Consider the following 17,431-nt stretch of genomic DNA (forward strand, 5'->3'; position numbering starts at 1 on the left):
TAACATATTCTTTAGTAGTTTTAAAAGCTGAAAATGTAAAGGTCAAAATGCCCCATGTCAAAATGGAATGTCAAAATAACCAAGATAAATGGTATTTACAAACTAATGCTAATAAAATGTAGCATTGCTCTATACAGAGCAACAGCAGAAGGTAATCTTAACTTGCTTAATATATACAGCTACAGAGAAGATTAGAATTCGGCTCTTGTTTGAGGAAATTAATGATATTCATGAAGATATAAGGACTGGCTGAGATATTTTCGTGATATTATTATTGAAAAAAATTCTAGGACCACGATGGAGCTTCTCCTGTTGGGTTGCCATGCCAGCAAACTAAAAACTTAGATAACTTTTCTGTCTCTGTGATAACGTTAATTTGTATTTTGGGACCCACAAAACAGAGGCTGTCTCAGTGGCCTGGCCCATGTTACAAATCTAAACATGTCAGCCTGTACTTTTGGTAAATATCTATCAAGGAAACCTAATATACACCAACCCTAATCCTCCAACTCAGCTTTAGCTAGCTCAGCTTATGCTAGAAAACAGGATCTATTACTAGCCTTAGCAAATGCCTGACCTCCTAGCCCATCATGCCCTGTTTCCATGTTGCCTCTTCTAACATTCTGTAAATCTCAGTCTTGCCCAAAATCTCTCCGGGAAAGTGTCTCATTGCTTGTGAGGCACTGTACTCCCCCAATTCACAGGCTGCTTTCCACTGATTAAAAAATATCTAATTCGGGACATCTGGGTGGCTCAGTTGGTTAGGTGTCTGACTCTTGATTTTGGCTCAGGTCATGATCTCATGGTTCATGGGATCAAACCCCACGTTGGTCTCTGCCCTGATAGAACAAAGCCTTCCTGGGATTCCCTCTCTTCTTCTCTCTCTGCCCCTCCCGTGCTCTTTCTTTCTCTCTCTCTCTCTCTCTCTCAAAATAAATAAATAAACATTTTTTAAAAAATATCAAACTCATTACTAAATTGTTTTAGGTTTGTTACTTGATACCTGTAAATATTCCACTTGACCAGAAACACAATATATCCAGTCAGCCAATCCCAAAATGCCAAGCCAACTCTGGGGTCTATACTTATTTCCTTGTTTTTTTGTTCCTTACTCATTTTTTGTTTCTCTCTTTCTTATTCCTTACTCTTTACCCCATAAAAGCTTCCTGCCTCACACTCCATTCTGTAGTTGTCTTGATCCTTGAGAATGGAGACTGCCCACTTCGTGAAATGTTAAATAAAGTCTGTTTGCATCACTTAACTAGTCTTCTTCAATCCTTTTTAACACTATTGACTTTCATATACTCAGTGTTCTCTTAGAGATGGAGCCTTAAGCTTTAATCCTAAATAGCTTGGTATCCAGCCACTATGACTGGATTTCTGATTGCCTGTTGCTCACGTATGAAGATAACTGGATCCTACCTCTGGAATTTTGTCATCTGTCTCTAAGAAATTTCATGCAAGGTGATGGGCAGAGAAGCTGAAAGGATAGAAAACTGAGGGCGGAGGAAGGGAGACAGGAAAGAGAGTTAAGATCGGTGTCAGTCCACAGTAGTGGACACTAATCAGTAATTAGTGGACACTAATTCAGGGTTTCAGCACAGGAGTGATTATAATGCTTGATATTGGAACTTAATCTGTTAAGCATGGAAGAAAAGCCCTCAGATGACTAAGGACAGTGAAAAGGTAGCAGAACCAGTGGATAGTAGGTTCTAGTGGAGACAAAAGGCTGCTAAGATTGAGGGTATTAGAAGAAATACCCCCAATAGTACTCAGAGTAGTAGTACTCAGAGAACTGAATGAAACTGAAAAGAAGGAGGGTAAAATCATTGGTACTTCAAGGTAAAGGCTACGACCATGAGAACAGGTGGCTAAGGTAAAACACTGAAAAGATCATCTATGTAGGATTGCTGATACCATCAAGAATTATGATAGAAGCAGGATTTCTAGAGTCACAGTGAATCAGGAACTAAAATCTTCAAGGAATGTGGGTGACCTCAAGGGTGGTAACTGACTGCACCTATACGATGAAACTAATAAATTTGCATAGTTTTGGTCATTTATCTATATAAATAACATTCAGTACATCATGGGGATCCATTGCACTTTATTATATAAGACTAGCCTAGTTTAGCACTAGTTTAGATTAGGAGCTCATGGATTACCCCATAAAAAATGTTTCACAGAACTGTTTTCTTGAAAAATATTGTTATGTACTTAGTGAAATAATGGTAATATCGCTACATGTATATCTACCCTTAGTTATTCTGGTCAGTTAGTTTAAAAATATTAGAGCCTTTGCATCGCTCAGTAAGATGGGGATTTATTCTTGATTGATTGATTGATTGATTGTTATCTTAAAATCAAAATTATTCATTCATAGTATATACAATAAAAGTAGGTCAATAGAAACTTTACCGTAATAGAAATAAACTCATGATAAGTTGAAAGCTAAAATGGTATGTTTAATCAAAAGAACCAAAGATCCTCTCTTGTTAAAAATATAACTAGCTTTTGCCACACAGGGAATAAAAAGGATGATGTTACGTTGTTCACTGGCTGTAAATCTCATCCTTCTAAATTAATTTTATACCCTATAATATCCTTTTGCATTCTCTAGAGAAAAAAAATTACTTACATATCTGTCATATTTTAAACATGTGCTATTCTCCCTTTAACTGTACTATTTCATATAGCTCAAGAACTAGTCAGCCTTATTCTAAATGAACCGCCTCATTACAGTAACTTTAGAGGGTACGTTTGTTCTCCTTCTGACACAAGACTTTCTCATGCAAGTTCAGAGTAAATTTTCCAGATGCTGGAAAACAGACTCTTTATATACCTAATTTCCAGTCTTCACATTAACACTGCAAGAAGGGTTAACTATTGTCCACATGCATTTTATACATGAGAGAAACTGAATTTCTATGAAGTTAAGAAATATGCTTGAGGTCACATAGTGTCTACTAGCACCTCTGGGACAGATGAAGTTTGTTGTTATATTTTTCCAAGGTCTGTGGCTTTTCCACTCTGTCAGATGAAAGCGATCGTGAGAGTGCTAATATTACAGTAGCCTTCACTGAATAATTGAAAACTACCAGTCACATGCTACAGCATTATATATTTTTAAATTCCAATCAACTTTGTGATTAAGACACTGAGGTTTAGAGAAGGAAATAATTTGCCCAAGATCATATAGTAAATAATCACCTTAAGTGGGACTCACATCTAGCCTCTCTCTTCTGAATTCTAAACTCAAACTATAAACTGAAAATTACCCTCAGTATATGCTTTGCTACAATATAAAGGTTATAAAGGTGGAGTGATGGGAGATGATGATGGAGTTCAGATTGTTTTATTTACTTCCATAATTTGGTAGCTCAGGTATGTCCTTTGGCCTTGTGCAAAAATCATGAAACTGAAATAGTGATCTTTTAGATATTTAAATTTTAAAATGATTTCAGAAAGAACCATTCAAGTGACATAGATGTCTTCATTTACAGGGGAGTTTTTGACTTTGATTATAGCATGACCTTTTCTTTGGTTTTCACTGTTACTCAAAGATAACCATAAAAAAAATTCCTATCTGGATGACTTATGACTTGGCTCCTAACATGGGTAAATTACCTGTTCACAGTCTTACGATATTTCATTCCTAGTAATCCAGTTTGTAAACGCGTACTATTGGCCACTGCCAGGCATAAAACCAAAGTTGTAACACACATGGTCTGTCACAAATCATGACTACTACAGCACAGGATTTAGAATTTGTTATGTTAAACTATACAAAAAAAACCACACTTATTATTCTATTGATTTTTAAAAGAATGATGATCCTGCATTAAAACTTAAACACATGGTGGGGTGCCTGGCTGGCTCAGTGGGTTGAGTGTCCAACTCCTGACATTGGCTCAGGTCATGATCTCACAGTTTGTGAGTTCAAGCCCCATGCCAGGATATGCGCTGATAGTGTGGAGCCTGCTTGAGATTCTCTCTCCCTCTTTCTCTGCCCCACCCCCTCGTCTCAAAATAAGTAAATAAACTTAAAAAAAAATAAAATAAATTAAACATATAGTGCCAGTCATACATTAGATGTTAAATAAGTATTTGCTTTTGGATTGAATGAATGAACATAAAACTTCAGGGTAAGTATCTCATGTTCATTCCTTTTATACAGACTCAGAGTCAAATATTTCACAGATATTTAGCGGTACGTAGACAACAGGGCAGAGCTATTCAGACAGTTACCTGAAAAGGGTCTGCACATTTACAATCGTTTTGGCATCGGCCATGTAGTCTTCCTCGGCACTCATGGTACTCTCTTTGTCCACAACCACCATGTTGGCAGCGAAAGTCACTCCACACCTGAGTAAGTCATCTAGGCTTTGATAAAAATCAACAGAGAAAAATGGACTTTCAATAAATCACGGTACTAAGATCAGTGCTTGCTTACCCACTACACTTGTATAGGTTGCCCTCATAGATGGCTTTCACAGAGTTTGCCCTGGTAGATGTTAATGGGGATTATAATACATTCTCTACAGATATTAAATAATTTGTGTTTTTGAGCTGTTTATGTTTCATTAGATCTTAACCGTTTCAAAGCACTATGCTTTAAGAATTTTTAAATAATATTTATTAATTAGATAAGGAAAACACGGAAAACACCCATTTTGCCATCAAATAGAAATAAAGCATATCAGAACTTTTCTCTCACTATTTCAAAGACATGACATTTACATCTTCTTTATCCCTACAGTACTTTTGGTAAGAGTAGAGATGAATACTCATATTACCTTAGATGGTCTAGCCCAACAAAGAAATGGTAAACTATGAAATATTCTCAAATGTGGATTATCTCTTTGTGAGAGCTATGTGTTAAAAGATTGGTTCAACACAGCCACGAGCATGAAAAATATATAAATATCAGTTGTATTCAAACTTACCATTTACCATTTAGTTTTTGAGCAACCGATTGAATAACCTAATTTCTTTAGTTGCATGAAATAATTGCTAAACTAGATACAAGTTCCTGTGAATTATAATAGTCAGTCTTCTCCCCTATCACTGACAAAAACTAGCAGTTTCCCACTGAATTAAAAGAAAATGTTACCATTAAAGCTGAAACAAGGAAACCATTATCTCACTGCCTCTGCTTCATACAAACTAGAAAAATAGGGCTGAAGTAGATAAAGGAGACTAAATTTGAATGTGTAAGAATGTTGTTGGTACAAAGTTGACTGAAGACAGTGTAGACCTTAAAAAACAGTAGTTCCTTTTAAATTCTTCAATTGAAGGGTCAGTTCCCCGAGGATATTTTCCAAGTGTGTGATTGGTTGAACTAGCCGCGTTACTTTAGAGGGAACTGTTTTCTTCTTATGATAAGGAAGGAGGTGGGATTTCTTATTCTGTTATGAGGTGAGAGAGTATTACCAAAGCTCTGAGATCCCCAAGGTAGTTCAGACTTATTACCAAGATCCCCAGGGGTAGTTCAGAAAAAATATTTTGCTTGGATCAGGAACAATGCTCTGTGGCAAAGATTTTATGGCTAAAACTATGGAAACAGAATGTTATTCCAAATAAATTTCTTATGGTAAGAGGGGCCAGTACCACAATATCCAATCAATATGATGATCAAGTTTAAATCCCTAGAAATACTTCATTTGGATGTTCCTTTTAACTAAGAAATTCATAATTGTTCTTAGGTCTATTAAAATACATTTTTTAAAAACAAAGAAATAGGTAGAAAATTAATGTGATATAGTCCCTTATGGGCCATAAAAATGATGCCTTCAATTCACTTTATTATAATTTTAAGTTGCTTTCTATGTCAGCTCTTAAAATCCTTCTCCCCAATTAAAAAAAAAAAAATCATCTCTCCATTATAATTATCTACATAAAAAGAGGGACAGATAAGGTGGAAGAAGGTAAGCCTGACTGGAAAAGGATATACACATAAAAGTTATGACAGAAAAATGAATATTTCGTTAGTAATAAATCAATGAGGTTGAAACTTGACAAAAAATTTCACTGTAAGTACCTGTGCCAAATAGCTAATAGTTACCTATACCTACATGTATCAGTTAATTCCATACTCAAAATATTGGCTGCTGTAGTTCACATATAACCTAGGCAAATGATTTTAGTAATTATGATTAGGTACGAGTTTAAATCTGTAGAAAATACATAAAATTGGAATGGCATTTCAGAAACACGTAGAAACATTTTGTTCTTCATGTTTTAACTTTGAATAACTTATTTTTATATCCATTTAATATTATATTTTATTCCTTTTTTATCTTTATTATGCTACCAATGAATTATAATGTCATGTCTATCATGATTTTTCCACACTATCCTATCTGCAAAGCCACTTGCTTATTTTTTTATTCAGCACAGTTGCTTTACACAGTTTGGCCACCAGATGGCTGACTAAGATAAAAGTTAATATTGAAAAAAAGAATCTCAAGAGGAAACAACTTCCTTTGTACCCTTCTCTAAGCCTTCCCAAGAAGAACTACAATGTGAATGTATGAGTATATGGCAGTGTTGTGAATGGGTTTTAATTCATTCAAAGGTGTGTCTGTTTTTTTAAGGGAAATTTCAAACATTGGCAAAAGAGAATAACACAGTGAACCTCCATATTTCAATCACCCAACCCAGCTTCAATAATTATCAACTTGTTGCCAATCCTGCTTTTTTCTCCATTCATAGGAACTTGACCCTCTCAGTTCTTTGTCTCAACATATACACTTTTATAGAGGAAGAATTTATTTCATAGTTTACAGCAACAAAGACAGATGGGAGGTTTATTCATCTTTTAAGTATTCTGTTTTTCTAATGAATTTTAATAGAATATTATCATTTCACAGTAACATTACTAATGATAAAATATAGTTTGATTTCACATTCATGGATTTAAATAGTAATTTTAATGCGTCTAACTACATCTTAGTTGGTTAGTATTAAGATAACTGATCATGTAAATTATATTAATGTAGACTAGAGGCTAGATATAAGTTAGTTTGGTCTTTAATATATCCAACAGCCAATAAACACTTCCAAAGTTATAAGACTTTGTTTTTTCAATATCTACAGGACAAAACGTAAGCATGAAAGTTCTTAATTGATAACTTTTAGCATTTTGTTTCGACGGTTCTGGTAGACATTTTGTTTTTAATGGATAGCTAACACATTTTATATGCATATTAGTTTTATGATCTTTAGTTTTTATATTTCTTATATGCTCATGCATATAAAAGAATTTGTATTTTAATACTAACATATTGCACACATTTGACTTTTTAATTAACACATTTTTAGAAGTTATAGATTGATATATGTTACTAGAATAAAGTAAACTCTTAAGGAAATGCTCCAGTTTATAAATCTGGCCTAAAACGAACATCTCTAAATTATTTTGAAGGTTTCCAGAAGTTATGACAATGACATCAATGCATCACAACACTGAACCTTTAGGTTTTCTCTATCCCTCGGCCCTTAGTAACAACATTATTGCTACAGACAGTGCAAAACTAAAATAGCTTTAGAAACTAAACAAATGTGACAAAATTCTCATGCAGCAAGATTTGTTTTAATTCAACAACAGATTACTGCTTTAGGAAGTTTGAATACAAGATGTATAACACGAGACCATAAGCTCTGCATGCAAAATACACCATATTTGCAATACTGAAATGGCAAATTACACTCATCATGCAACACGGGGGCACAGCACAGGACAAACCACAGGACACCACACTAGTTAGTGCGCCAAAGATTTTGTCACCTACTTGTCAATAGAGCCCACCATGTAGTAAACCATTGGAAACCAACAGATTGCATCCAGAAAATGCATATCTGGCCTAAGTAGCAGATGGGTTACAAAATGAAACACAATGTCACAACAGTGGCAGCGCTTCTAGGGAAAGGAAGTAAGTTGACTTAGTTTGCATTTCCAAAACTAAACACTGTTGACAAGATTAATTTTAAGTGCCTTTTTTCTTAACATTAATTATAAAATATCGTTTGTACTTGTTATAAATAATACAATGTACTATTATATTATATTATAAAAACAAGTTGTATTTCTTTCTAAATCAGAAACATTATGGCATTATTCTACAAAAATACTGAATTGATATCCTTAATTATGACTAAAAAGTCTTATCAATGACTTTAAAAATTATTCATGCAGAGGAAGAATTGTAAAATGAGAAATTAATCATTTTTTTCTTGGATGGCCCAAAGCATAGAGAACTAAATTAGCATGCTTATTAAGAGCAATCTCTCTAAGGGATATACACAATTACAACATGCCCTTTTTAATGTATCAGCCTATTAATCAATAAATATAGTATATGCACCCATGTAACATATGTATCATATAAAATTAAAAGTATTTCACCTTTACATAATTGACTTACTCCATGTATATTGTTGAGCAAATATATATTAAAATCTATACTTATAGGCATATTTGGGGAAAGAATCATAAACCTGGATGCTTCCTTAGAAATCACTTAATCTATTATATTCATTTTATAAAGTTATTAACTCTTTCATGCATCTATTCACTCAGCATATATGTACCCATATATTTATATAATAGACGTTTCTATACTAAGGCATACACAAAAAAGAATATCATGTTACCTTGTACTATATAAAATACAGCTTTCGGAACACATGTACAAAAGCACATAATTACAATATATGGTTTAATCAGAAAAAAAAAAAAAACAATAGATTGCACTCAGAAAGCAGAATTGGGGATCATTTCACAGAAGTGATATTAAATTTGGATGTTTGCCAGTAAAAGAGAAGGAGAGGGAAATTCTAGGAAAAGGGAAGGATAGCATCTCTAATATCCCAGCTAGAGGAAGTCTTTTCCTCCCTGACCTATTTTCTTCCTGTTGATCATCCTCTTAACCCTTTAACTCTAAAGAAAAAGAATGCACAATACAGTGAAGCTAAAAAGACAATCTTCCAAAGAATACTATTGTAATGTTGATTCAGCTCAACATTAAATTTCTTCATAGTCATTTTAAATGGCCCCATGTTATTACATATTATAAATGTACCACAATTAATGTTTAAAATCCTCAATTATTCAGTATATAAATTATTCTCACTTTCATATTGTTAACTCTTGAAATTACAGGTTATTTCCTATATCTTGCTATTATATACCATACTGGTATGAACATCTTTAGATGACATTTTCCTGTATTAGTTTTTAAATCATTTATGCCAAAGCATTCATAGAAGGATATTAATGAATCACAGAATACAGATATTTTAAAAACTCATGATGCATGTTCATCTCAATGAATATTATAACAATATACAGTCCGAGCGGCAGTCTTTTATAGAACCTTCTGGTTCGGTCGGAGCACTGCTCCGCTTCTTAAAATTAGAAGTGCCATTCTCATTGCTCATTCGATAACCTCCATGACTCCCCTCCCCTAGCTCATGTTTATAGAAGCAGGTGTGAGGACACAGTGCCACAAGATTGGGACCGTACTGAGATTTTGCAGTGGTTTGAAAAATCATTTTGCCTGTGTCTTTTTTTGGTTGTTATTTTGTTTCATCTCTCTTTACTCCTTTGCAGTTCTACTCAGATAAAGTGAGTAGCTCAATAATCTATGTGACAGAGATGGATCTATAATCCTTCATTATTAATTGCAGATACATACCCTGGCTGGAATAACCACACTTTTACTCTGACTCATTCTTTTACATTCAGATCATTTCAATTTCTTTATGCCATCTTCTCTATTCTAAAGGCCAGTAAAGCAAGAGTAAATAATGTTATTGAATAACTCAACTTAATGAAAATACTGAAAAACTGTGTAATAAATAGTACTGGGGTCACTGGGGACAAAAATTAAGTCCTTACTTTATGCCAATGCTCCCAATTAGAGTTAAAATAAAAATATGTCCTTCGTATTTTGTTGCTTTTTCCAGTAGCAATCATTAAAGGTACTTAGAAATCAAAATTATTGCCTTGTTTTAGGAAACTCAAGAATTTTAGCCACATGCAATTCTGCCACAAACATGTATTTACGATGTGCAACCTTCTACACCCTCAGAAATTACATTAGCATCTGCATTATGCTAGCTTAGCTCATCCTTACACAAATTCAGCTATGTTACAAGGTAAATCAAGCCCTTGAAACCTAGTAAATATATAATCTTGATGAAGCATATCTAATGTAGAGAATCTTATATGCCATACTTTTTGCCAAATGTAACTTGTATAACGAATAGATTCATCTACTTTTATTGATAAAGTTAGTTTATAAGGAAACTTGAAACATAAAGAACATAGCAATTGTACATTTGTATGTACTATGTTAGCTCATTTAAATAAATTGGCAACAGTGTTCATGTCACTAAACTGCTTAGTAATTGATGAGTGACATAAATGATATAGGCTCTTAATAGACTAATCTTTCTAATTATTGAAGTTAATTGGCAAACATAACCTTTACACTGAAAGACACTAAGCAAAAACATAAAACTCTAATAAAAACAGGAAATGTCCCATTCTTATGCTGCACCCTAAACATAGGACAGATGAAGAATGGAATGTAGGAAAACAAAACCATCAATACTATAGAATAAAATGTATGCATTTTTTATCTGAATGTTAAATACAGAAGACCTATCTATGTTAGAAATTACATTATGGAAAAGTGAAAATAATTACAGATTTAACTCTAAAGCTCATCACAAAAAAATTAACAAAAAAGAAACATTTAAAAATGGGTTACTTAGGGGCACCTGGATGCCTCAGTCAGTTAAGCGTCCAAATTCAGCTCAGATCATGATCTCGCGGTTTGAGAGTTGAAGTCCCACATTGGGCTCTCTGTTATCATCGCAGAGCCTGCTTTTAGATCCTCTGTCTCCCTCTCCTCTGCCCCTCCCCTGCTCACCCTCTCTCTCTCTCTCTCAAAACTAAGCATTTTTTAAAATGTGTTACTTATATATTTATATGTTACTTATAAATTCATAGATTTTTTGCTTAATATACAAAAAAGTATTTCAAATCAAGAAAAGATAAAGAGGAAAAGAGATCTAGAACAAAAGAAATGTACACAGACTCAAATGAAACATGTTGTATCTAAATAGTAATACAAGAAATTAAAATTCAACAAACTCAGACGTAATTGATGTTAGTAAACAGAAAAAAAGTGAGCACATCATTAATCTGCAACCTAACTGTAATTATATTAAGAAAGATGACTGTTTATGAGTCTAAAACATCATATTCTTACAAAAGCTTTCATTATAAAAATTGCCATTATATGCAAATGTTAATTAGCTACTGATTGTTAGGAGTGAAAAGGTTTGTGGATTTGCATGGATTTGCAAAGTTGAAGATCATTATTTCCCATTTAAGTAATAAATGTGATGGACTTAATTTTTGTATTTCAAATTCAAGAAGTGAATCAATATAGTGAGACAGTTTATTTTGTCAGCATTTCATAATTCTGTTAAGTAGTTTATTCCTTTCTTAAAAATATATAAGTAGTTTCATTTAAGTGCTTAAAATAAATTTCCCTTTATTGTTAATTGGGTTTTCACCCAAATCCACTCATCAGTTTGAATAGTGACAATGTCATTTTCTTGATTGGTATGGGGGGTAGGGGGACAACTGACATTTCCTGACTGCCTTTCTAAGTGAGATATCTCACTAGTGCTTCATACACACTGTCTTATAAAGTCTCAAAATTAGCTGTTCAGATAAATGTCCTACTCATTTTACACATGAGAAAATTGAGGCTTAGAGATATTTGATAACATGCAAAAGCCTTATCAAGAAGTTAAGTAAGCTTAGACCATATCTCAGATCCATGAGCCCAAAGATTGAATGTCTTTAATAAGGGCTCTGATATATCAGACAATGTATCATTGCTTTTAAAATAAGCTGAAGTTTACTGGACACTATATATGAAAAGAAGATTGATGCACTAAAAGGATTGTAGAAAGAAGATGTAAAAATTTGGGAACATAAGCCTGGATCTTGCACTTCAACTTTGTGTAGCTTTGGGCAATATATTCCAAAGTTTTTGACTCTTGTCTCCATCTCTTTTATGAAATGGTATTATCAGATGACTAGATGACCTTGAAGGTTGTGGTGGTCATCGAAATATTTAAGATCAGCATAGCACAACAAGAGACCAAACAAAACAGATGGCCAACCAATTAGAATCAAGACCAGCTCTAATGAGCCAGTATCAAGGGCAAGATCTTTTCCATTGTGACTGGGTTTCATTAAGTTATCAGATGAGATCCACAAGTCTTTCTATTTGGAAACATTATGAAAACTTATTTTGACATATTATGTTTGGGAATATTATCAATTTAATTTACATCTTAAAATCCCATACTTATGACATCTGTTATTGTTTATTTGTTATATTGAATTAATTGTTCTTTCAACTTAAATAGCCACGTACTGAATACTATTTTCAGCAATACTCATGTGAATTTAAAACAAAGTCAAAACCCACTAAACTAACTAATACTTAAAAAAGTATATACAATTCTTAGCATACATATTCTTATAACATGGAAATATGTTGAAGAAGAAAAGCATCATATTTCTTTGTAACATTGTAGGATAGATTACAAAACACTAGTCATGGCAGAGCAACAAACATTTCATTGTTTGAAAAAAAAAGGATTGCATAAAACTTCCTGGAACATTATTTATTAGTGTTTAGTTTTCGTTTCCTCATTCTTGGCCAAAAGAGCAGAGGACAACAAATAAAAATATTAGACATCACTTTTGGGAAGGACTCAGGAAGCTAATAAACATTACAGCATGTACTTTCATCATAACACTTTGAAAGAAAAGTCAAACCCTACAAAAGTCATCTAACAAAAAAACATCATGGGAATAATTGGATTCCAAAATGTAAGTTATTAGGAAAGCAAAAAAATTTTAATGCAAAATAATCCAGTTAAAATATATTACTGTTTCTAAAAAGAATTCGCACTGTATTTTTTGCATATGTTAAAAACCTGTAAGTTAAGCAACATCATATAGTTGAAAGAACAATGAAGTATGAATTACATAGAAGGTTCTAATCCTAGAACTAACCTTGGAATAGTCATTTAACTTCTTTGGTCTGTTTTTCCTTGTCTATAAATTAAGAGTACTGTAACCAAGTGACACAAGCTGGTTTATTTAAATGTTATCATTGTAACTTCTAAACTTTGAGATTTTAAGCTGCTTGGTACATCTCTCTGAGGATAAATCATCAGTATACGATATAGATATATTTCTAAGGGGAACAAATGTAAAATAAAAGTGTCCAGTATGATGACTGACAGGCAATAAGTGCTCAACAATTATTACTGTTATGAACAGAGGGTAGAAGTAAAGAATATTGACTTTATTAAAGGATCTCTATGGTCTCATTCAGACAAAATACTCTCTCTAATAAAAGCTGCATCTAGATTTATGTGGAAATACTGACCAGTTTTCCAATAATTAAGAGGAACAGAGTTTTCAGGTTTTTCCATGACTGACCAGATTTAGGAATTAAGACTATAAAAACGACCAATTGTTTTTATAACTCTAAATTACATATCAATCATTCAACCAATCCATCAGTAATTGGGCATTTTGGCAACTTATTTATTCAGAACTAAACAAAAAGGGACTGATTTAGATATAACCATTCAAAAATCTACATAAGACACACACATGAAGGAACTCTAGACCCTGCCACCTGCTCAATGGGATAATAAGGTAGACACAGGAGGATTAATGATGCTGACATGGGATTACCTAATAAGACTAGATATTAAAACAGAGAAACGTCCATCTCTATTCCATGGAGTAAACACCACTCCAAAATTTAGAGATACGGATTCTTTTGGGAGGTGTAATATCGTGACTTATAAGAAATATATATTTGGACATTCAGATCATCCATGATTCTTGGATCATAGCTCCCAAAACCCTCAGAATTTCCTGAGGAAAGGAGAAGGGGAACATTTTTTGTCATAATGTTTGTTCTCTTGTCCTCAGTTCCTATATCACTTCAGAACCATAGATGTACAATGGGTGTCTTGTTATTCATAACAAGCCCCTTTCCATCACAACCAGGTTGATATTAATGAGGTGACTTCTGAGAACCACCTCTTTTGGGGGCTTGTTGTCAGGGGAACAAACCATGAATACAGGGTTGGAACTTTTAGTCCCATACCCTGATTTCTGAGAAGGGAAGAGGGGCTGGAGTTTGAGTTCAACAACAAGTGACCAATGATTTGACCAATTATGCCTACCTATGTAATGACCCCTCCATAAAAACCCAAAGGAAGGAGTCTGAGGAACTTTTAGGTTGGTAAACCCATGAACATTTGGCAATAGTGGTGCCTTCAGACAGGGTGTGGACACTCAATGCCCTTTCCCCATACCTTGCCCTATGCATCAACTCCATCTGGCTGTTCCTGAGTTATATCTTTTTATAGTAAACCAGTAATCCAGGAAGTAAACATTTCTTTGAGTTCTATGAGCTGTTCTAGGAAATTAATGGAACTTGAGTAGGGAACTCTGATTTCTAGTCTGTTGGTCAAAAGTATAGCTAAAGGGGCACCTAAATGGCTCAGGCAGTTAAATGTCTGACTCCTGATTTTGGCTCAGGTCATGATCTCATGGTTCGTGGGTTGAAACCCATGTTGGGCTCTGTGCTAACAGTGTGGAGACTGCTTGAGACTGACTCTCTCTCTCTCTCTCTCTCTCTCTCTCTCTCTGTTCCTCCCCCACTTGTGCTCTCTCTCTCTCTGTCAAAAAAAAAAAACTTAAAAAAAAAAAAAGAAAGAAATATAGCTATCAACCTGGACTTGTGAGTAGCACCTCAAGTCCAAGGAGGGGGTCACTGGAACCTCCAGTCTATAGCTGGTTGGGCAGAAACACAGATGATAAGCTGAGCTTGTGACTGGCTTCTGAATGGAGGAAGTAATCTTGTAGGACTGAATTCTTAACCTGTGGAACCCTTAACCCAGACAGTAGTGTTAGAATTGACTTGAATTGTAGGACACCCAGCTGGTCTCAGGTATTGCTTGCTGGGGATGTGGGAAACCACCCACCAACACATACACACATTGAAACTGGGTCCAGGAACCCAATTAGATTTACACATTAGAACAAGAAATTTTACCTTGAAATAACGTAAAGCAGGGGAAAGGTCAGTTTTTACCCCTTGCTTTACCACAGGGATACTTCTTTTTCAAGCCTCTTCCTATCTTTCTCTCTGTATTCTGGGGCCTCAGTTGATCCACTTCGATCCAAGCCATACAAGATGAGGATGTTCTAAGGCAATCAATTTGAAAATGCACCTACCTTAAATACTATCTCTAAGGGAACAAACACACCAAAAGCACAAAGAGCCAAAACCTGATGTGTTACAATTCACAGGGCCAAATGAGCATTTCTTGTGTGCCAGTTCAACCAGTCCCTTAGAACTTCCTGCCAAAGAGGTTCTAGAATTAGGGATATATTCAAAGGTCTTGGAGGTGTTTTACAACCACTCCATTGCCATACCCATCCCGCAACCCAACTTCCAACCTCCTAAGATTTGTTTCATTAAGCTTTAATTTCTTCTGACATCAAATCCAAGTTTCTGCTCCCCCATACCTGCCCTAAATTTACCTAATCTTTCCTTGGATGCCAAAGTGATAACAGGAAAGTCACTGAGTCATCATACCTGAAAATTCTTCATCTGAAACCTCTAGAGTGTTCTCAATTTTTAGAGTTATCATTGCAATAATAATGCTAAAAAAGACACATCAATGAGTGTCTTGATATTGGTATATTCAGAATAAACAATGTCACTAAGTTAAAATAGTGGAAAGATATTTCTATTTTGAAAAACTTCTTTTGATAAATTTTAAAGGCAGAACAAGGCAACAGATTTTGGCCTCATTTAGTTTATCCTGAAATTTTGTATCACTTTGGAATTTAAGAGGAGAGTTGGAGGATCCTAAAATATGGTATTGATCTAAGAACCATCTGCTACCAATTTTGAGTCACAGAGAGGAATATCATAATTTTAGGACACAATGGGTTTGACCGTAACATTCAGTGACCCACATTTATATTTGCATAAGGATTGTGAAATGCTTAAGTAGTCTTATCTCACAAGAGTATATCAATCCCACGTTTTCAAAATACATGAACATGGTAAAGCATTAATTATTCATGTTATGGTATAGAATGTATGTTTTAACAGTGGAAGAATCATAATAACTTATAATTATGTATCATACTATCACATAAGAATGGATCATTAATATGCTTAGCTGATAATTAATGGTTCTTTCAAAAGACAAGAAATTTGTCTAGTTTTGGCAGAAATTTTCCAGGCTAGCTGATTAACTTAAAGAAAATAACTGTAATTATTTCAATGGCGTCTTTCCCATTGATATTGAGTGATAACAACTTGCAAAATAGTCTTAAATAAGATGCTCAGAGTGCTCCAGTGATGTTTCAAGTAGTATTTGTGAAACATAACCATACTCAGTGATTGTTTTAGCACAAAATATACCTCCCAATGAATCATGTGCCATAATGTATCTGATTTAAAATATTCTAAGCAAATTAAAGTAAATTATTTTTGATATAATGTTAAAAACTCTTTGTCTTGTTTGGGTATTTTAAAATATACTTACGGGTTATCCAATAGCAGTACTATGGGATTAAGTTCTTTCTTTGGTCTATAATATGCCCTGAGAGGAACAATAAAATTATACAATCCATTTCCAGCTGTTTCAGCTGCAACTATAATTAGCTTATTTTTGAATCCATAGGCTTTTGCGTCCTCATAGTAGTTATGCTGGCAACTCTAGAGAAGAAAAATTATACAAAGAAATGCCATTTTTACACTCCACTAAAATTTGGTGAAAAAATCTAGGATATATGGAAAAGTAAAGTTAAGTTAACCTAGTAAATCCCTTATTTTATAAAAAATTTGAAAATAGTTACATTTTTCTATGCCGTTCTCCAGCCTGCTTCAGGAAACAAAGGTGTGCATGCCAAGACAAATGATTGCGGGTGTGTAGCATGATGTAGGGGAAGAAAAAGTCAGCAATATGTGTGCACACATGTTCTACTGGAAACTGAAACTTACTACTAGATGACATCTGGGTATCTATATTTAAAAATTATCATAATGTGTATGGATAGCAAAACATCATGTTATATATACCTTGAATATATGCAATTGTTATTTGTCAATTATATCTCAATAATGCTGGGAAAAATCTACTTCTGACTTTCATTGCCAGAAATAGCATAATTAAATAACCTTTGAACATTCCAAGTACTGAATATCTAAAGGGACGAATATGGAAAAAGCATTTTCTTTGTTGTTAAAAAACAAAAAAGCAAAACAAAACAAAACAAAATCCT

At 33.9% G+C, this 17,431-nt stretch overlaps 1 protein-coding gene across 8 annotated transcripts in view; it reads right to left on the reverse strand.

Annotated features, from left to right (window-relative positions):
• The window catches only part of KCNT2 (potassium sodium-activated channel subfamily T member 2), a 364,046-nt gene that overhangs the window by 74,548 nt on the left and 272,067 nt on the right, over window positions 1–17,431 (reverse strand). For 6 of the 8 annotated variants that reach the window (XR_008424552.1, XR_008424553.1, XM_019465583.2 and 3 more), the window contains exons 19-21: window positions 16,693–16,865; window positions 7,794–7,865; window positions 4,249–4,383 (exon numbers count right to left, since the gene is read on the reverse strand). Coding sequence is in view for 6 of the 8 variants with exons in the window: in XM_019465583.2 (XP_019321128.1) it covers window positions 4,249–4,383; window positions 7,794–7,865; window positions 16,693–16,865 (380 nt within the window). In the remaining 2 variants the exon portion in view is untranslated. The remainder of the gene's footprint in view (window positions 1–4,248; window positions 4,384–7,793; window positions 7,866–16,692; window positions 16,866–17,431) is intronic. The other 2 variants (XM_019465585.2, XM_019465587.2) reach the window with 1 other exon arrangement.

The sequence above is a fragment of the Panthera pardus genome, unplaced genomic scaffold (assembly GCF_024362965.1).
Source record: "Panthera pardus isolate Hobbes unplaced genomic scaffold, ASM2436296v1 HiC_scaffold_21, whole genome shotgun sequence".
NCBI classification, from domain to species: domain Eukaryota; kingdom Metazoa; phylum Chordata; class Mammalia; order Carnivora; family Felidae; genus Panthera; species Panthera pardus.